The sequence below is a fragment of the Myodes glareolus genome, chromosome 12 (genome assembly GCF_982192425.1).
Source record: "Myodes glareolus chromosome 12, mMyoGla1.1, whole genome shotgun sequence".
NCBI lineage: Eukaryota > Metazoa > Chordata > Mammalia > Rodentia > Cricetidae > Myodes > Myodes glareolus.
In genome coordinates this window covers 8,427,364-8,450,085 of record NC_142037.1, presented here as the reverse complement: position 1 = coordinate 8,450,085, position 22,722 = coordinate 8,427,364, and the positions used below count along the sequence as shown (strand labels likewise).

The following is a 22,722-nucleotide window of genomic DNA, read 5'->3' as shown; positions in this document are numbered from 1 at the left end:
AGACTGTCACAGAGGTGGATTTTGCAAGCAGACATTTCACAAGTGTAGGGTTTCTCCAAGCAGAGCATAAAGTCCTGGTCTCTGTTCTTTGTTTCTACAATGGGATCTTCCATCCTTCTTTTGCAACTGGCCTCTGTCGTTCTGAAGATGAAGGGAAGGCTCTTTCGCTGCTTCCCATTTGCTGATGCATAGGGAGATATAATTTCAGAGCTATAGAGAGTTGGCATGTACAGGGACTTATAAGAACTCTGGGTCAACTTGCTGTACAAAACGTGATTTACTCTGGCATGTTGGAAAAATGCTAAGTTTTAGGAATAAAGACTTTGTGTTTTTGTTGATGTTGTTGTTTAAACTAGCCATCTCCATTTATTAGTCATATTTCATCCTTAGAAAGTTCCTTTGTAAAACAAGCCAAAACCCCTCTGCTTTCTTTAAATATATGCCAGGCCGGTTCTATCCTGGCTTCAAGAAAAGAGTAGAGCAAAGCTAATTTTGACATAGTAGTACCTGAGGCATCAGATATGATGACTACCTTCTCTCCCTGAGGATCGTGTCCCCTGAATCTTGGAGATTTCTGGCTCTTCCTACTATTTCTCAAAAGACCTTTTGCAGAACACTCACCCTCTCTTGTCTTCATTTTTCTCTGGTCATTATTCAATTGATTATTTTCCCTCTTCAATTTTGACTACTAAGACTGGATCAAATCCTGTGGAATGAATGTGGCCTGTTCACATGGAATAAAAGGTTCATTTCCTTTGCTCTGGAGACTTTGGTTTTCGGTCTCGTGTATCCAATGGTCTCTAATTGAAGTTTAAGTAACCCACACACTTAAATGCTGTGCCCAGCTCTCTCTTTCTCTAACACACACTCTCTCTCTTAGATTTGTCTTCATGTTTCAAATTTATATAATTGATGTTTTTGAACAAAAGCACTGTCCCTGATATTCAAGCTTTGAAACTCTCTTCTGCTGTTATTGTTGTTAATCACCAAACACTAGAGAACTTCCTGAATTTCAACCTTTTCACTCACTCTGTCATCTGTGACTCTCTGCTGTGTGCCACACAAAAACTAGTGTGAGCATGCCTCTGGGACTACAGGCTCGGTTCTGACCTAACTGTGGAATAGGACAGTCCATCTGTGGGAGACTGCGGGATGTCTGTGCTATGATGGTTTAGGGGAATGGGTCCTGCACAGTGGCCTCCAGAGCAGCACCATTACCTCCCACATATAGACTTGGAGGCTCTCCAGCTCCACCCCAGATCTATGCAGGGTGGGGCCAGCAACCTGTGGTCTTGTACACATTGCAGGGCATGCAGGAACCCACCAAGTTTTGGGTGTCATTGATCTGAAATATTGAGAAGGAAGGGAAAAAAATCCAAGAGAATGCAGACACATAGACATCCGGCAATCTCATACTACTTGAGAGCCACTTAAAAAAAAAAAAAGCTAACTAGACTTTTTAATAATGGGGGCTGGTGTATCTCACAAGAGAAAAATCCTCTCTGGGTTGACTCTGGCTAAATAGCAAACTTGAGAGGAGGATGTGGACTTTGAGTGTCGTAGCAACGTTGCCAAAAGGCCATAGTCTGTTGAATAGAAGCAGAGAACCTAGCCATAGGCCTCAGACCGAGGCACATGGAAGGAAGGATGAGTTTGGATGACCCAGTGTCCTTGGACAGGGCAACAGTTCCCAGAAGAGATTTCAGACACTCAGACAAGGAGCAGAACAGGGTCTCATACCTCTTGTTATTCCCACAGGCCCATCTGCTCAACATCCCCAGCTGGAATTGGAAAGAGGGTGATGACGCAATCTGCCTCGCGGAGCTCAAGTTGGGTTTCATAGCCCAAAGCTGTCTGGCTCAAGGCCTCTCCACAATGCTTGCCAACCTCTTCTCCATGAGGTCATTCATAAAGGTAACGTCTTGTCTTATTAGAGCACATTAGCCGAGGATTCCATTTGTCGTGGGGTTGAGTAGAGCACCGCTTAAACTCAGAACAGATTGGCGGGCTTTAACTTCTCCGCTCGAGGAGAAATTCCTTGTTACAGATTTGGGAATGAGGCCAGCTCCTTTCAAAATTATGTTTTTATTTTTATTTGGCACATCCGTGGCCATTAAATGATTGTTCAAAGCACAATCCTCTCTCTCTTTTTTTTTTAGATAAACCACATGTTTATCTATCAACAAAGCCTCCACTGTTAAAACAAAAATATGATTTATATACATTCCATATGGCCCCAGAGTGCCTAAAGAAAAGAATTATCATTTTGCTCTTTTCTATCGAGTGGCTGGTGGACCTCTCACTGTGGGGATAAATGCAGACCATGTGTTTGTGCTGAAGCCCAAACCCCAACAACATAATTCATTTATTTACTTCTGCGCAATCAAGGAGGCCGGCAAGGCTGACATGCCATGGCTATTTGAATGGAGAAAGAAAAGATGAACCGAGTCTTCACCCCAAGAGACGTGCAGTCTGGATGTGTTCATCTCCCTGTCAGAGCTCACTGGGCAGCCACCACTCCTAGTCTCCAGATGGCTAATGGGCCAACTCAGGGAGAGAGAATGAACCCACTCTGTTCTCCAGGGTCTAGGCTTTGAGTGCCTCTGAGTCTAGGTGCCTAACTAAGCAAGTTTCCGGAGCATGGGCTTCGGCAGTCAAGGTTGCACACCACATCTGTGCATTGTGTTACCTAGAGCTGGGATGTGTCAGGCCTCTACCCTGTGTACCTATGTCACTGGCATTATTTAGCCAATAGGTAGTTATCATAGTATGACATAAAGAATAGCTTGTCTTGGACCCACTCCCGCAATTGTAGCCAGGCTTATAGTGAATAACGTCTTGATTTAAAATATGTCCTCTGTGTTTATTCTGTACCTATAGACCCCAGTTCAACAGAACTTCAAGTTCAGACCCACTTACAAATAAAGTCACTGTGTGCTTCTAAATGTCCTCTTTAATTCAGGCTGCTTTTGCCCTGCATAGATGAAACTGAGTGCAGGCAAAATGAAAGTAGCAGGGAGGTCTGTGTGGCTGTGTTTCGGGAAGGGGCACCAAAGCCAGATGTAGCCATGTGTTTCCCCGGACTTGTCTGCTCAATCGAAGGAGTCCAGACCTAGGTTAACGAACTGTCACCGAGAGAACCGCCCTGGCGCTTCCACTGGAGCTCTGGAGGTTTTCTTCCAGCAGAGGCTTGCTCACAGGCCCCGGCACGTGGTCTGAGGAACTGGGTTCTGCTTCCTTGTGTTGCTGTGACATGGGCCTTGGCAGAGCCCCACCACAGATGGGGCCACTTGACATGCGTATGTTTTGATTTTGTGGTGCCTGCATGGTAACTAGATCTGCCTGTCAAGAAAATTAATGAAATGGCTCTGACACTGGTTCTTCAGTGTTCTTACCAGCAGAGAGCACTTCTGCCTGACTTTCCTTGGGACTCTGACGGGCCTCACCTCTAAAGCCAAGGACGTCCCTTCCAGCTCCACTAATCCCTTTGCCAAGTTCCTGTTTAGGAAGAGCCTGTGGGAAAGGCTGGACCAGGCCCTGGTATAACTGAAAACACATTTTCCTCCCAGGGTTATATTACTGCATTGTTTTTGGTCGGGGCCAGCTCTCCCGTGTTTGGAGGCAGCTCTCGGGATATGACCTTTTGACAGAAGGTGGTCTTTGTGTTAGAATTTGCTAAGGGCATAGCCTACAAATCACATGACTTCCTTTCCTACATCATAAAATTTAGAGTAAGGACAGTCTCACTTAATGTATTCCGTGTTCTTCCTTGTAATCTATGTGTGCTTATCCCCGAGTCCTAGAGCCATGGTCTCTTTCGGAGCTGGCGGAAACCATGCTGTCATCCTATCCTCGGTGTGTTTTCTGTATTATTACAAAGCTTGTTTCGTTTGAGGATGAGTGCAGGTGGAGACGGAAGTCTGTAAATGGATTCTTGTTTACAGAAATCACTTCTTTCCCCAACTCCCTCATAACCTGTGGTAGAAGAGTCACCAGCACTTCCATCTGGAGGAGGCTTTGGCAGTGCTTCATCCTTTGGGGGAACACTTAGTGTTTCTGCAAAGCCAGAGGGAGATGTGAGCTCACCTTCTCACTTGCCCTGGGCAAATGCTATCTGTTTCCGAGTTCTGCAGAATGTATTATACTTTACTTCTGCTCAAAGAAGAAAGGTAAGCAAGGCTCCAGTAGTGTAGATGGCTCACAGGCAGAAGCACACAGTGGCTATCATTGGGGCCTTTGATTATGTATGGGACTTAAAGTCCAAGACCCAAGCTGAAGATAGTAAGGTTTAACCGAAGCAAGAGGTGCCACTCGGATATATAATTTGTAAAAGGGACCTGAACTGGAGATGAGAAGAAATATATGGGAGTAATTACTTACGACTCTACTAGACACTCTCAACCAAGGACCTGCAACCCATTACCCTTTAAAACCTAGTCCTCATTTGGATATGTTACCTCTGAGCTGACCTAAATATTTTGGGATTCATTGATATAATAACCTACCATTTTAGGAGTAATGAATTCTTTAACTTTGCTAATTACCAAAGAAATTCTGGCTTTTTGTGCATTTTCCTCTTGGTTAATTTATTCCGAACATGCTTCAATGCGTTTCCCCTACTGTTCAGTGGTATTTATATATCCACGCTAACCAGATATCCAATACCTTTAAAGAAGAGGCCCAGATTCGTATCCGGGGCTCCTATAGTTCTTTGGCTGTTTGCAGGGCAGGATAATTTTTTTTCCAGCAAGGAATCATTTTCACCCTTGATGTCCCTTAATCAGAGCCAGCAGAAGTCTTGGTGCCTGTGACTTATCTCCTGGCTGGAGGCCTCCTGTTTACCCCTAACCCTCTGATCTCCTTCTACTGGCCTCTCAGATTTCAGCAAGAGTCCCCTTAATGTTTTCTGGAAAGACTAAAACAATGGACTTGTTTAGCCTTGTCTGCCATCACCTCATCCCTGAATAAATGGACCACACTTTAAGACCATTGATTTTGGGGTTTTGTGGGGTTTTTTTTGTATATGTAGTTTCAAATTCCTGTTCAGCCTACTGAGTTTCAAGTTGGGCCTTAACCCTCCATTTTTTTTTTATGAATGGAGCTATTATTCATACTAGAAAAAAGTATTCGTGGACATGATGGATTGTGCATTTGTGTGTATGGTTTCTCTATGAAATTGATTGACTCTTAAAATTGCTTCTCATTCAACACTGAAACTTTCAATTAAGGACATTAAAATGGGTTGCCAGTTATTTTAATTCTGCTTATTTGTCATTTAACACACACACACACACACACACACACACACACACACTGTACCCTGCAGCATGGCATGGGCTTGTAATCTGCAATTTCTTTGTAAAGAAAGTCAGTTAGGAGAATGGAGAAAATATGTTAGGTAAGTGTGGTGGTTTAAAGGAGAAAATATCCTCCATGAGTTCAGATAGTTGAACACTTGGTCCCCAGTTGGTGGCACTGTTTGGGAAGATTATAGGAGGTACAGCCATGCTGGAGGAAGTATGTCACTGGGGGCAGGCTTTGGGAGCTTTCTGATTCACTCTTTCTGCTTCACACTCTCACTCTGGTTAAAGATTTGATCTTTTGGCTTCAGGCTTTGGCTGCCATGTCTGTCTCTTGTTGCCATGCCTACCTATTGTTGCCATACCTCTCCGCAGTGATAGACTTTCCCCTGACACTATAAACCAAATAAATGTTCCCTTTATAAGTTGTCTTAATCATGATATTCTGTCATAACAACAGAAAAGTAACACAGTAGGGTATTATATTGTTTTTGTTTGTTCTTGTTTTTATAAGATCTGGCAATCCTGGGTAAATTGTTCTTGGTATTGAACATACAGCAAAGCTTTCTCTGGTGCTTTTTTTATGCCTAAATGGGGAAGCACTGTAGGGGTAGAGTTTGTACTCCTGGGACTGTTGATGGCTGAGGTGCTCATGACTAGCCACAGAAGCCATTTGTTCCTCATTGTTTTTACTACACAGTGAGGTCAGCCTTCATCAATACATAGTCCTGGTACTAAATGTAGTTAAGAAAATTATGGTTTTGTTTTTGAGACAGGATATTATTATGTTACACAAGCAGGCCCTAAGCTGTTGAGCTTAATCAGTCTTCCAGCTTCATCTAGGTATGTGCCGCTATGCCCAACTAAAGTGAATCAATTTAGTATCTTTAGATTTGGATTATATTCGAACACAGGTGGTTGTTTGTACAAGTTATGTATAAAAATAATCTGCTTTAGGAGCTGGAAATATAAAGACCTTCGGATAATTGCCCAAATGTACAGAATTCTAACAACTTTTAAAACCTTGAATGTATGGAATTCTAACAACTTTTAAACCTTGCCCTTAATACTTCATATTATTTTATTTTATTCCCCTAATAACCTATACAAACTTGGCACTGTAATCAGCCACCTCAAGAATTGATTCCAGGTTTGTCCTTGAGAATACCAAAAAGGATTAAGGATGAGACACTTTCTTAGCAAGTATAACCACCATACTATGAGGCTTAGTTTCTAGGCTTCACTTTATGGAAACCATTGATTCAGGAGAGTTCCCAGAGGCACATATATCCCAACACACAGAGTACAGCAATGTGCTTATGGCTTAGAAGCACTGCTAAGATTCAGGAAGCTTCTGTTCTGATAGGGAATGGGTGGGCACATGTTTACATAGCCTTGTCAATGAGTCTGATTCACCTTTTGCTCTGGCCATTTATGTAAAGGTGTCAGAGTCAATGCATCAGACAGGTTAGATTAGACTATGACAAGATCAGCAATGGACTAGGCTGTCAAGAGGACTCGCTTAAGGAAGTTTTCCTGGGAAAAAGGCAAGTGAAAAAGGGCTCTCTGCCAAAACAGAACCAATTGTGTTTGTGATGTGTGAATGTGTAGGTATGTACATGTAGTAATGGGCCATATTATGGCATTTTAGTCAATGGCAGATTACATATATTGTAGAAGTCCCATATTATGTAGCAATGCCATTCTCTTCTTGGTTTGTGCAAGTACATACTTGGATGTTTACAAAATGAAACTACCCACTAAAGCCTTTTTCACTTGTATCCCCATCATTAATGAATGCATGTGTCTATCATCTATTTATTTCAATTAAGAGAGGGAGATGTTGACTACACCAAGCTGATTCTCTTGGCACGAAAGCCGAGTCACCATGTCTTCACTGGAACTGCTACAGAGTCTCAGGTATAACGTCAATCAGTTTGAAGTAAGGAGACTTAGTATAGGTTTCAGTCCGGATATAAAGTAAGGAAAACACCCATGCCCCAGTTAAGACTGTAAAACAGAGAGGACAAATTTCTAATGACTCATTGTATGTGTTCCGTGACAGCTTCCGATGGCTGGAATAGAACCCACCCACAGTGGGAAGGTATTCTTCTTTACTATACTACCTCAAATATTAACTTGTCCAGAAATACTTTCACAGCTATGTCTAGAACAATAACTAAATATCTGGGAACCTCATGACCCAGGCAAGTTAACACCTACAACTAACTATAACAGCCACTCGCTCTTACTTCCTGATGGGCATAAACTTTGCAGCCAGTGTCTAGGTCGGTATGCCAGAAGCTTATCTCAATCTTTTGTGGAAAAGTGGGGCTTGTCAGGATCTCTAGTCAGGCCAAAGATGCAGCTGATAAGACTGGGATTGAGGACAGAATGCTAAGAAAGAGTTTGTCTTGGGACACAAAGCCACCCAGTAGAAGACTGTGATTTACAAGTGCTGTTGACTCCACTCCCTGTGGATGATATTCCTCAAGGAGAATGGGAGGTCTTCACAGATTCTCACCTGTTGAAAACAGTTCCCAATACAGCCACCCTTGCCTCTTTAGGAATATAAAATATTTTAGTATAATGTAGATATACAGATGATTCACAGATTTATGCCTCCACCTACAACCCAGCAAATCAATGTAACTGTCACTCAGCATTCCTCTGGGATGCTGCATCTCCTCACAGACTTAGCATTTTCCAGAATTGAATCCCTGTTCTTGCCAGGGAGCCTACCCTGCTCCATGTCGCCATCCACAGCTGACAATGCCATCTTTCCTGATACTCAGCTTTGGAGCCATCTGAGACTCCCCACCCACCCCAAGTCTCCTTAAGCACCAGATTGAATTCAGCATGCCACCCTGACTTTGAAAACAACCCCCGAATCTGAGTACTTCCCACCAACTTCATTCTTACTGCTAGATCCAAAGAACCACCATCTCTTAGATACCAGCCTTCTAGATGCTCGCATCTAGACTCAACATGTTTCCTCAATCTTCCCAGCCATGAATCAGAACATGCCAGCCTTTTGCATAAGTCTATTTGTGTCATCCAATCTCCTCAACACCAAAATAGTAGCATTGCCTTCCAGGTACTAACTTGCCAGGTTCCTGTGATTTTGCTGACCCCGGTTCCCCAAGTGCTGTCCTGCCCACTTTTGTCCTGAACCAAGTGTGTCTCTCACATTCCCTTTCCGGGCTGAGGAGCAATAGTTGTTGTGTTCCCTCTATCTAGAATGTTCTTCCCCTAAGTAGATGCTTGACTTCTATTAAACCCTTTTTTGTCTTTGCTCAAAATAAAATTCTCAGTGGGACCATCTTTAAAAATGTCAGAATGGTTTTTTGTAAAGAGATCAAAAACAAACTTTTAACTATAGTATGCAAACAGAAAAGGGTATTTGTAAGAAATGTTTAATTTATTAAATATTCATCAGCTCAACACTCTCATGTATCCAGGGCAAAGATTAAGAAAAAGAATATGTTTCTCACTTATCTTCTGAGTCAGGTAATTGACTCGGTCTCTGAATCACCTTATGGAGAATTTATATCTGCATCACTTTGAACTCTCCATTCTATAAAGATTGAATAGCACCTCTTTGGGTTTTGGTATTTTTTTGTTTTGTTTTGTTTGTTGAGACAGGGTCTTACTATATAATTTGGGTTAGTCTCCAGCTCATGATCTTTTGCTTCTCCTTCTCCAGTGCTAAGATTGCAGCCATGCGCCAGTGTCCCACGCAGTACACCACCTAGGGAGGGGTGCTGAGATTGCAGGCATGCGTAGTGTCCCCCGCAGTATACCATCTAGCAATCGGCACTCAATGTTTCAGTTGCTTTTCAGGCAAATTGGACAATCAGGAAGAAACTAAGTGTAGAACATTATCTGGGACTATGGGGGCTCCTTAGAGGGCAGATGCACATGTCCCCCTGTTCTCTAGGAAGGATATAGGTGTTCTGCTCTTTCTAGGGTGATAAAACTTCACATGGTAAACAGCAGAATTCCACTGTAGAAATCTCTCTTTTTTTTTCTAGCCTGCACACTCCATTCTCACAGATCTCCTTCATCCTCCTGGCTTTGTCTATTTGTCTTCCCTACCCATGTCATTTTTTTCTTGTTTATTTCTCTTTCTCTCCTTCATAAAATGGAGGCACTGTGAAGCCAAGGTTACTGCCGGAATCCCATTGACTAGCTAGCTACAGACTGGTAGCAGGTGCTCCATCAATGTATCTTGAATAAATGAATGAATGAGTAGGCTTCAGCTTAGCTCAGCAAGCCTGTGTTTGAGAGAACTGTGAGCGGAGCCCAGACTAACAGGGACGTACAATTTGGTATGATTTGGATTCTGAAATGTCTTCCTCTGCTACTGTATGCACTTCACTGGCCCAATTAAAGAGCTTCAGCTCAGAATAGAAGCTTGAAATGCAAAGCTTTCTAATCCTTGGCAAGGCTTGTAAAGAAGCTGGTTAGATTTGGTTATAAACCATCTTGACTGCCAGAAAATATAGTCAGTGTGTTGTTTAAATTCGCAAATCAAAATAAACATCCCCAAATTAAAATGCATTTGCTAAATCTCAGTATCCCATTTGGGCCAGCATGATCATGCATCTTTTTTCCCTCCTTCCTACTTCAGTCTCTTCAAATCAGAGGCCTTGCCACAAGATGTTGCCTCCTCCAGCATCCTCATCACTGCCCACGATCTCTCATGTCCAACTTAAAGTTGAGTAACTTCCATGCAAACTATTTCAAATAAAGAGAGAAGCAATCCATGAGCTATTAACAGGGATTTCATTCCCCTATGGCCCTGGTAATTTCTAGAACATTGAATTAAGGAGTTCTCAGACCTTTACAAATTCTCAAGGCAAACATTATTAGCAAAGAGAAGGCCATGCAGCATGTAAGAAGATTGCCAGAAAATGCCAATGGAAGTTCTGAATAGAATAAAAGAAGCTTCAACTCTCTCTCCATCTTCCCCCACTCCCTCCCTCTAACATGATTAGAAAGTCATTTCATGTGTCTTACGTGCTCAGTCAGTCAAAGGCAAACCTACATGATTGATGGTGACAGGGAACACATTTAACTCATTATTCTTTACTTTGCAGCAAAATGATTTGTGTAAACTGTCTGCCTAGCATTAAAGGTAAAACAAACTTAGAAACCCCAAAATGTTATATTTTCATCTAATATTTTCCTTTTGGTTTTATAGCTGTAATTGCATATGGATTCTTTTATTTGGCTCTTGGCGTGGACTGAACAAAGAGGAAGGCAGGGCAGAAAGATTACATAACACACACAGTCCATGCTCAGGGAGTGTGGACCCATGAAAGCCACAACAGTCAGGACTTAATGTGACAACCCAGGAGTATCTGTGGTTCTCTCTGGCCCTCATCATTTGCCAGGATGTTGTCACTGATGTGCAATGCGGAGCATCTCCTTGATCAAGCCTGTTGACATTCAGTGGAGTTCTTTTAGAAACTATTGACCGATAATTAATTGCATGTATTCCGATGTACACCTAGACATCACAGGCTTTGTTCCCCTGGCCTCCCGTTCTTTCTGCTGCCTCCTCCTCCTCCTCCTCCTCCTCCTCCTCCTCCTCCTCCTCCTCCTTCTCCTCCTCAGCTCCTCCTCCTCCTCCTCAGCTCCTCCTCCTCCTCCTTCTCCTCCCTATCCTCTCCTCTTACTTTTTTTTCTTCTTCTCTTCTCCCACCACTGTTAGTAATAATTTAAGCAAGAAATCTCTAAACATCACATAAACCATTAGGAACATAACCTCAGATTCATTTTAGTCCGTTGGTTAGTGACACAGCCATACCAAGTGTGAGTCCCTGAAGAGCAGGGTCAGGAATTGAGAACTTTTGATCATCTACTCCAGGCATCTGGCAGTGCAAACCTAGGAGTTGCCACTGAGTTAATATGCTGGGTATTTTATTATGAACTTCAGATTTATCTGAGACCTGACAGTTTGCATAGCCCTTTGGGGTTCTGAGTTTTACAGATTTTTATTGTTTACTTTTAAGTTTGGGTGTGTGTGTCCGACTGTTTGCACCAGATACATATATGTGCATTGCCCACAGAAACTAGAGAGAGGAGATGAGCTCTCCTGGAGCTGGAGTTGCAGGTGCGTGTGGCCTTCCCAGTATGGGTGCTGGGAGCTAAGCTCAGGTCTTTTGCAAGAGCAGCTACTACTTTTCAATGCTGAGCCATCCCTCCAGCCACAAGACAAACATTTTTACTAAAACTTTTATTTGACCAGAAGACTACGCATGTTTTTAATGACACAGGGAAAACCTGACAAGCACACAGTAGTTAAGATCTCTGACCAAAAGAAAGTGACTCTGGGTCGGTGTTTCTGTGAGGATGAGAAATCACTGGCGAGTCTGACGTTGCACTGTCCAGCTGGCTGGGAAGTGGTAGAGCCAGGGCTAGCTCTACCCTGGTATCTAGGTACCTAGATAGTGGTACCTCTTGCTTTACCCTCGACTACATACTGCTTCTCCTAGAGAAGTGTCTCAGTTGCAAATAATGCTCACTTTTATGTTCCAATTAATAGCTTCTAAGAGCAGAAATTACTTCGCAATATCTGTAGAAGTAGTATCCTAGATTTTCTATCAACTCTGATAGCTATGCAATCTAAAATTAAAATAGTTCTCTGGGACAGAGGGATGGCACAACATTTAAGAGCACAGGCTGCTCTTCCAGAGGACCTGGGTTCAGCTTCTAGCACCCATATTGAGAAGCTCAACAATGTCTGTAACTCCAGTTCCAGGGTATCTGATGCCCTCTGGCCTCTGTGGACACTACTGCACGTAGATGGTGTCCACACATGCAGGCAGGCAGGCGCCCCCACACATGCACAGAAATAAAATTTCAAAATAAAGTAATTCTTAAAGGCAGGAAGCTCCTATTTTTTCCCTTTCCGATGTGGTACATTAGTGTGACGATGACCCAGGCAAGTGTGTCTTCTGAGACTATGATGAGAATTGTTAAGTCAAGTGATTTAACCAAACAGACAGGGGCTCTGGTGATCTCTTGTTGGGAGGAGGAGGGTGTAAGAAAGATAGAAGCCTAGTCCGGATCATCTCTACAAAGGGTGTGTCAGAGAGCAGCACAGGAGACATCCAGCACATGGAGGATGACAGCAAGGAGGAAGCCAGAGCGAGAAGGGTGACCCTGTAACAAAAGCGAACGGGAAATTTTCCAGGAAGCAAAAGCTGTGTCCAGCCCCGATCCTCTCAGAGCTCTTCTGATGACATTGAAAGGATTCATGTGACTCTAACAATTTGGAGTGCGGGGGAGGGGGGGTGAGACTGTGAAGTAAAAAACCTCCAGTGTTCGTGGAGAAGTCTGCATGCTAGACCCCAGCATTTCTTTGGCTTTCCTTTCTAGAAAAATCCTCCACGAAGACTCAGGAATGACTCCTCTCGTCCGAGTCCAGTACCACATATTTTAGCACAGATAGGGCCACATATCACCTCACTCTAGAATACAGAGCAGTCTCAAACCCCATTCCCTATCTTTCACTCTCACTTTGGGTCACAATTAAGACTCCCTAAACCCTTAGCTTCCGATCCATTCTCTTTCACGGTAGCTCCATGTTTTCCAGTAAGTCTTGCGATAGTGTCATGCAACAGCTTGCCTTTCAGAACCTTTTTGCTTGTTTGTCTTTAGCCACATCTAGGTTGTTGCAGGTATCAAGTCTTCATTCCTTTTGATTACTGAACGCTATGACATTCCTATGGACGTGCCAGAGTTTGCTTATCAGTTCATTCATGAAAGAAGAACAGCAAGTAGCTGCTCCTGGCTTTTTCTCCTGGGCTTTTTTCTTTTTGGGGGGAAGGTAGACCATAACATGAGGTGACGTAAATATTTGTGTGGGCATTTATGTGACTAAATGCCTAGAAATGGGATTGGTGGTTTATACGGTAAGTTTCTGTTTAACTTGAAAACATTGCCAAACCATTAGCCACACTGTCTGTACCTTTTATATACTCTCAGACTGAGCCCAAGTCACATCATCCTTCTTTAACTTGCTTTGGCCAGGATTTTTGTCGCAATTATGAGAGAACTAATAAATACAGACATGGACTCAGCCTACTATAGTTTGGTTCATGAGTTATTTAGTAGTGTGTAGCTTAATTTCCAGGATAGGGTCAAAGGGAGCCCACATTCCACTTCCCCCAAATTTTAGAAAATTTGTACATACATAGTGAAATATCTTGGGGGTGAGACTCAAACCAAGCTACAGAATTCACTTGTGCTTTACATATATTTTACATGTGTAACCCAAAGGCAATTTTCTACAGTTGTCAGTTGATTCTGAGCATGAAAAGGTTCCATGGGGTAGATCTGATGTCCCTTCAGTGTCAGGAAAGCTCCAGATTGTGGAGCGCTTTGGAGTTTTACAGATAAGGGGTATTTAACTGGTGGAAGTTTGTACTATTGAGTTATTTTGATAAACTTAGTGTTTCTTCATGAAAGGTTGGGTTGATTTGCCCTTGTTAATTTTCCTCATTTTAAAGAATAGTTCAGATACTGGTTTCTATAGGCACTAAAATTTTATTTTGTAGTGCTTTGTTGAAAAAGTTTTTCTACCTTTTTAGGGGGCTGGGGTTCAGGACCAGGGCCTCATGTATGCCAGGCCAGCGCCCCACCTCTGAACTGTATTCCCCTCCCCACAAGTGCATATCTTTTCCCATTTGATTTCACCTGAACCCAGCTACATCATTAAATTCTAAGTAACTTTCTTTTATACACCCCATAGGTAGGTCATTTTTAAAAGTCCATTTTATGAATTTTTGTTCATTCATGGGTTTTGTTAAACCATTTATTTATGAGTAAAAGAAAACTGTGTATTTGGATTTGGTCTGGATATTTTATTAATTACTTTCTGATTGATTCTTATGTTTTAACACTCCTCTTTCATATCTTATTTGAGATTATTTGGACTTTGTCTTGAAAACTATTTTAACTAATGTATTAGTACAGTTAATAAATATAATTTATTTTTAATAGTTATATACCCATTTTTAATAATTGTCCATATAAACATTATACATCTTATATAGCCACTGTAAGAATCAGTCTTGCATCTTTTAGTTACTGTTTTTATTCCAGAATTTTAATGGCCTATTTCATCTATGGTATTTCTCTAGCATACTTAGGCTACATGCATTTACCTGTTCATATGAAATATAAAAACTTTTATCAGTATGATCCGTTGACATCTCCATCAGCACAGTATTGTGTTGTGCATTCCATACTTTGGTGATGTTATACAGCTTGTCAAGCATCAAGTGCAGCATTTTTTGAATTTACCCCAATGCTTCTGCTCTCCAGGTTTCTGTGTTTTGCTGGTGGCCCAGCTCTGCTGCTGTCATTCCCATTCTGTCAGCTTTGACAGTGAGTTCTGTGCGGGCCGCTCAGAGGGGCAGCTGACACTGTCCTCCTTCCCCTGAGAGGGCCTGTGGTCAGCCTCTTTCCTGGAGATAGAATTCTGTGTTCATAGTTCTTCTCTTCCAGTGCTTTAAGAATTGTTCTTCTTGCTTCCTTTCGTTGTGATGAAAAGTCCCTGTCACCCAACTCCTGTTGGGCCATCCCTTCAGGGCTCCACTTTCCCCCAGGATTCTGTTTTCCTGTTGGGGTTTACTCAGATTCTTGAAATGCGAGCGCTGTCTTATGTTTTATTCTTCCCTGTACCAGTCCTTCCCCCTTTGCTTTCCTAGGATTCTCATGCCATGAATGATGGAACATTTTTTAAGTTCTGCTAGACTCAAACTTTCTGTTTGAATTTGTTTTTTAAATCTTCATTCTATCAAAACCATCAAGTAAATATTTTAGTGTTGGTACTTTTCAATTCTGGATTTTCCATCTGATTCTTTATTAACATTTATTTATTTGCTTTGATTTGATTATTTATTTAATCATTCATTTGTGTGTGTGTGTGTGTGTGTGTTTGCAAGTGTGTATACAAAGACCTTCTCAACTTTCTCTACCTTCTCTGTTATTCTCTACCACTTTTGTTTGAGACATAGTCTCTCCCTGAATCTGGAGCTCACATTTTTTGTATAGGCTGGATATAACCTATCATCATTATCTCTTTGGAGAGCTAATTCTCCTTTGGTCAGAGGCTATGAATATCAAAACTTGATAAGTGCCTGCACAGGTGGCAGGAAGATATCTGTCTCCTGGTAGAACAATGTGAGATGGCTATTTCCTCTTCAAACCCATTTGGCTGACTTAGAGAAATGTTGGGACACCAGTAAAAAGGTGCTGAGATCAATTAAAGCATCCATCTGCCATCTTGAAAAATGGCATTCCATAAAGTATGGATGTTTATAACTGGGGATGTTTTTTGTAGTTTTTACCATTAACTGCCACATGTATTTCATGGCAACAAGAGTGATGCAGTCCCCTTGGTTTATGTTTCAAGTTCACAGAGATACTGATGTCTTGAGGACAATAGCCTGTACACACTTGGGGATGGGAAGTGGATAGAATTAACTGTATGAGTTAGAAATACTGCTTCTCATTTTTCCCATATTAGACAGGCTCTTTCTGTCTGCTGAAAAGCAGCATGCCCCTGTGCCCATTAAATCTGCTGTGTAAGATGTCTTAGTGTTCGCTCTGTGTGATGGTTCTTTTCCATCACTGTGACCAGATACCCAACAGAAACAAGCTAAGGTTTGACCTATACTGCTAGAAGGTTTGATCCCCATTTGCATGGTTCTGTGTGCACAGACAGGACTCAATGGTAGAAGGAACATACTGTGGAGAAGTGTTCATTGTGTGGCTGACAAGGAATCAAATGTTGCAACAGGAAGTAGCTGTGGATGACACTCTCCCAAAGGCCCTCCCCCAGTGACATACTTCTTCAGACAAGCCTCACACTCAGAAAAACATCCTAGCAGCTGGGAACTAGGTGTTCACCAACGTGAGAATGGGGTGATATTTCATAATCACACCATCAGCGGTCCCTCTACAGGTGTCCGTATTTATTCCTAGCTGCCATGTTTCTGGCATTTGTCTTTAGGACAGGGAGTCCACCCTGTTTCATTTCCTTTTGCTTTCATTTCTTAAGGGCTTTGCTTTCTTGTTTCAGCTGGCACTTATTTGCCAATGAGAAGGCCAATTCCATCACAGATAGGTATTTTCCCTTTTCCTTTAGTAGATTAGCAAAGGAAAGATCTAGCAATAAAAGAATACTTGATACCACTTTCAGAATGGAATTGGGTTTCCAGCCTGTGATTAGAATGGCCCATCCACAGGACTCTGTACATATGTACTTGGTACATATATATCTGTAGATTAGTGTGTTGTCCAAGTTTATCAGCAGAACCACACCCTTCCTATTCACTCCTGCTTATGAAGTGTGAGCCACTTGGCTGGCAAGAAGTGGGCAAGGGGATAGGGTGGAAAAGGTGGCCAGACTAATTTAGGATGTGTTCTTCTGTGAGGTTTGGGTGCATTATTCTGTTTCTAATCTTCAATTTTCTGGCAAAATAAAAAGAAAAGCTCCCAACCCATAGTCAATAAATCCTGACCTTCTTGGGAGTAGGTAGAAGCTCCTGTTTAGATTTGTCCTTGCAATGACACTAGAGACTAGGTTAGTATTGAGTCACGGGTGGGAGAGGTAGAAGACAAAGCCTGGTATCTAATTGCACTTCAAGGTGGCATGAAACAGCTCTACCTGTAATGCTTACAATCTTATGTCACCAACATTTTTGTAGATGACTGATCTTGGGTAAAGTCTCTTACGTGCTCTATGGGAAGATCCTGGGCTGGCAGAATTTTCTGAGTTCATTTTCTCAGCCAGTAGCATGGTTCATCAACCTAAATGGCACCAGTTCCCCAAGCCCTTTAACCTTTCTGCCAGTCCCCCATCTCCTCAAAGGGTCATGATTTTATCTGTGTACTAATAGATGAAAACAAGACATATCTGCTGGCCTTTCCCTAAGCCTCTGAACCAGTGGAGAATTGCTGAGTGTTCTTTCCCCTATGTTAATCCAGCAGGTGCAGTCAAAGGCAGGGAAAATAGCTGTATGTTGTAATGAGCCACCTATTGAGGAATCAGAGAGGGGTGTGCTCTCCCATGCCCCATTATTGAAATGCATTATCCAATTGAACTTCCTCATGGGTTCAGTGATCCTTAGGGGTAAAGTGAGCCTCTCCTTGCCAGATAGGATCATCACAATTCCTCCTCCTCATCTCATGGAATGCCAGCTGCATAATGGGGGCCAGCCTGGCAGTTTTCTGGGCATACCAAACTGTAACATATGCTAAAACCTCCCTATAAATGCAGCAAGGAAGAGGAAAATATGCTTCCCAGAACTTTCTCAGATGGCATACATTCTGTGGTTAGATGGAATACTCCAGTAAGCTAATTGGGATGAGAGTGTTGGGTCTTCTTCCTCTAAGAGGCATGCAGGAGTAGATACTTTCTCCCTTTCTCTCTAGGATGCTCAGGTTGACTGGCTTGTAAACCTTAGCAGAGTGGAAAATACAAAAGGAGTCCAGGATTGAATTATCTGACAGTAGAGGCTAAAGTTGCTGGCCAAGCTGTTTTATTTTATTTTATTTTACCTAGTATTCTGTGTCTTTTCAAAGTGCAGCAAACATTAATTTAAAAAATAGTAGTGTTTGAGTAATAGTTTTCAGTAAAATGATGAGTTCCTCATTCTAATCCCTGGAACTAAGTTTAAAGAAAAATAGGAAGGAAGAAAGGAGGAAAAGAAGGAAGGAAGGCAGGAAAGGAGGAAGGAAGGGAAAAATAAAGGCGGGAAAGATGGTTCATCAGTTAAGAGCACTGGTTTCTCTTCCAGAGTACCTGAGTTCGATATCTAACCCCAACATGGTGACTCACGACTATATGTATCTCCCCAGTCTTGGGAGTCAAACAACCTCCTCTGGCTTTCATGGGCACTGTGCACACACAGACACAGACATACATGCAGGCAAAGAGAGAGGGGGAGCACATGGTAGCACATCTCTGGGGAAGTAGAGATACTGGGGTTTAGTGGCCAGCCTGTCTAGATGAGAGATAATGTATCTAAAAAAAAAATGTGTAGATGGCACTTGAGAAACAACACACAAGGCTATCTACTTGTCTCTACATGTACAAGTACATGTGCATACGCACGCGTGCGCACACACACACACACACACACACATTTATATGTACCTCCATACATACATACACACAGGGAAATATACACACCCACAGTGTTTGGAAAATTATTAGTTTATGGGCATGCCCCTCATGTGGGGTGAAGATTTGTCAGGTATCAATTCAATATGAGCCTAGGAAGTAAGGATATAAAGACTAAGGACATTTAATAGGAAGATGAGAGATAAAAATGGAGAAGAAGAAACACGTTGAGATTAAAGGTAAATGTCATATCTAAACCTATCCTGTTTCATTCTGGCAATCAAAGTCTTGTTTGCACCATGCTTCTTTAAAAAGTCTAGGCTCGTATTGCCTGGTTACGCTTCATATGAGAGATGCTAGGCGAGGCCATCCTGCATCATATTCATGGGACCACCCACACATGCCTTGCCTTCTGTTTTTGGAGACTGTCATTTTTTCCATGTATCTAACTCCTCTCCCACCATCATATGTGCTCAGGGCCATTATGAAAGTCTATGGAGGGTAGGAAGCTCTTCTGTAGAGTTCTACTGTGCTTCTCCTTAATCCACAGGGCCATTCAGTGAGCAGTAATATTCCAGCCTTTCTAACAGTAGCTAAGTAATAGAAAGTCATGAATTGCAAGCCCAACATCAATCACATTGGCTTATAGGTCCTTTGAACAATAGAAACACCTTCATAATCATCACCACCACCATTGCCATCCTTACTACTAATCATCACCCATGGTGGCAGCTGCCATTTATAGGACATCTACAAAGTGGTACTGAATAAGTGACACAGTGTGACTATGCCACATGCATTTGCCATGCCCCGTGTTCAGTATTTTGCGCGTATCACCTCTTGTGAACTGCCTTCCTAAAGATGTACACGTGTGCTACTGTCGTTTTGCAAGTAAACAAGGTTATCCAGCTTGGCTGAAGGACAATGAGGCTGAGATTTGAAGCCAGCGTTTCCCCAGGCATAGGTGCTTCTATCCTCGGTTACTCTAATCAGTGAGCACTCAGAATTGTGGCCACCTCTTCCCAAAAGAAAATTGCAAAGGCCAGCTAAATACCACAGTGGTTTGTTTATTGTCCACTTCCACACTCCGAGTCAGATGTCTTTTGAGGAGGCTGAGAACACTCTGAAGCTGCAGAGGGGTCATGTCTAGCTTCCTGGGAGAATATCCTCTAACTGGCAAGAGATTGTCCCAGTAGCAATGAGTACACAATCACCCGGGTGAATCTGCCTTTGATACCTGGCTCACAAATAACCCATTTGGCTCCCCAATCACCCTGATACCTAAAACCAGCACAATTTATGCTTGAGGCTGCAATGGCTCTGTTCAGCCAGAAAGCAAAACTTTACGACCAAACCCTTTGCTCTGAAATGAAATCTAGTCTCTTTGGCTCGACTTTATTAGGCCATATTGTACAGCGATAGGAGACATAAGTATCCAGAATCTGCTGTCACTAAAATGGGACTGAGCTGGCAAGCTTCTTCATCCTCACATTCACTGTGTCCTAAAATTGGAAAGTTGAATAGAAATTAGGGATGCAAATCAGGGCCATTCTCTAAAAGTTTATTTTTAATTGAATTAAATATAGATATCTATATTACTATTGAATCCGTACAGCACATATATGTACAGATGGAGACTGAGCTATTATTGAGGTCATCGGATCAATGGCAAGAGACTAACTAGATTAATCTGGACCCTGGAAATAGTGTTTAAACTAATCATCACAACAACCCAAACACTTGGAGGCCCATCTTGTGCCTGATTATGTACAAGCTTCCTCTGTAACTGCCTCCAATTCTATTTTATGGGCATCATTTTTTTCTGTCTTCAACTCAAACCCGTTAGGCTACAGTGGAGTCTCCTCTGGTCCACAAAGGCATAATGGAGACTCCAGGATCCTTGTTCTTCTCTGTCTATGGGGATAACACTTGGATATTCAATGTGTGGTCTCTATGTCATAGCCTCACCTAGCAACTTATTAGAAATATAACTTTGTAGATCCTAAATCAGGACTGTGACATTTGTAATTACATTTTCTTAAGTCACCATGAGCAATGTGCATGCATATCAGAGTTGGAGATGTGTTGGATTTGGTGCGAGGGTGTTGCCTCTGAGGATGTTTGTAGTAAAACATCAGATGCACACATTGCTAAGAAACTGTTGTTAGTAACAGTAGATTTCCATCAAAGTGTCTAAATTACCAAAAGATTTTCAAAGACCTAGGCAACCCTCTAAATGTTTGTGTCACCCAAAGTAAGCTTATAGGATTAGGAAAATGTCTTATTCGGTAGAGTGCTTTTCACATAACCATGAGCACCTAAGTTTAGATTTCCAGCACTCATATTAAATAAATACACACACACACACACACACACACACACACACACACACACACACACACACACCGCCCCAGTATGGCCATGAGCGCTTGTAATCCAAGTGCTGGAGATGTGACTATAAGGTGTGACTCTATCCTTAGAGCTAACTGGCCGGACAGCCTAGCCAATTGATGAGCACCAAGTTCAGGCAGAGACCTTGACTCAAAAAATAAGGCGGAGAGTGACTTAAAAGATGCATGCCTTCAACAACCTCTGAATTCCATATGCATGGCATGTGCATGCACACCTACACATGTTCGTGTGCACAAACACATGTATAAAGCACACAAACACACAGATGTAGGATCATAATTCCAGCACCAATTCAAGTGTTCCATTATTTTTAACTCCCTCATCTCCCAATTTTTTTTTTTTTGTAAAGATTCGTGGAGGGGGCGCACACTCATTTTTAGAAATTAGGAGAAATGACATTGCCAGTATAGTTTCCTCTGGTCTCAGTCTGTTGCTGTTAAATTATTTATTGCTTGAGTTGACATTGCAGTCTGATCAGTGAGAAGGCAAGCAAGAGCTTAGCCCTTGGAGAAGATGGCTGAGGCAAGGAAAGCAGAACTTTGCCCAGAGGGATGAAGTGGCGTAGACGAAGGACAGTTAAAACACTGGCTCTTGAATCTTCCTTCTATTAAACCCAAGCCTCTAAGTTACTGGATCTTAGGATTTAGAAAACCATAAGCTGATTGCTAAGCAGCCCAAGATGTTGTGTAATGACAGCATTTCCCAGAAAGTATTGCTCCTAGTAAGAAGTTTCCTAGGAAGTCTCAAAATAACCCAATTACACGTACCTCCTTGTTAGAGCCTAAGACTGCAGAGTTTCTCAGCTTCAAGAGGCCAAAATTGGTTCATTTCATGCTCCACCACTAAACGATATGAAGTTTAGTGCTTACTTTTTCTTAGAAGTCTGGAAAAAATGTGCCTGCTACTGTCCGTCTCTTTCTCCAGCTTTCTCTTGCACAGATCAACTCAGCACATCCTTCATGTAAGCTACCACGCTCATGTTTCTTGTTCTAATAGAAGATAGAGAATCAGGTGATCTGCAAGTATCTGATGCCATCTAGCATACCCCGAGTACCTCTTATGTAGCAGGTACCACCCTAGGTATTGGATTTGGAGTGCCTAGTACTCATGACATGTAGACATGGTAGGAACCGTGGGTATCCATGAAAGTAGATGAAGTCCATCAAATGGGGTGGGGGGGGCATGAGAGAAATCAGGTGGTGTGTAACTTGACAAGAAAGAGAAGCTTAACAATGAAAACTGGCTGCAGGGAGATACAGTTCTGATAGACCATTGAAGAGAACATTCATGCCAGGGTGGGACAGTGAGCAAGGAAGTTTCTAGCTTAGCATTTTCCATCTCCAAGGCATATTTCTTGAAATAAAGTGTTCTATGATTTCAGATAATGTTTCTTCTCCCTTTGAGACTTACAGTTCCTGCTAGTAGTTACATATACTAAGAAATATTACACTAAAGTATAAAAATTTTATAATTTAATTAAAAAGTTAGTTTGTTTTGTGAAATCCGGTGCTCCACAACTTTTTTATTCATTCAAAAATATCACTGGGCATACGTACTATGCCCAGTTCTAGATAGTAGAGACTCAGATAAAGATGTTTTCCTCCAAAGAGTCTTCATTATAGTGGGCTATGCCACAAAATTCCCTAACCATTCTCCTTGATCCTAGGCAATGCCTCATAGTAATTTCTGTCTAGTTCACCTTGTAATCTCAGCCGAAAAAGTAATACCCTTTTCTTGAAATGTCAAAGAAGTTGTAAGTAGAGTGTAAAGATCATAAGACAGGAGGGTGTGGTATTGTTGGCCAATGGAATTTAAAATACAGCCCATGCCAGGAGATACTTGTAACTCATTTGGCAGGAGATA

General features: G+C 42.1%; 1 protein-coding gene across 16 annotated transcripts in view; it reads left to right on the top strand.

The window, feature by feature from the left end:
- Positions 1–22,722, top strand: part of Kcnma1 (potassium calcium-activated channel subfamily M alpha 1) — a 720,864-nt gene that overhangs the window by 518,752 nt on the left and 179,390 nt on the right. For all 16 annotated transcript variants that reach the window (XM_085698388.2, XM_085698387.2, XM_085698389.2 and 13 more), the window contains exon 14: positions 1,759–1,914. In XM_085698388.2, the coding sequence (XP_085554514.2) occupies positions 1,759–1,914 (156 nt within the window). The remainder of the gene's footprint in view (positions 1–1,758; positions 1,915–22,722) is intronic.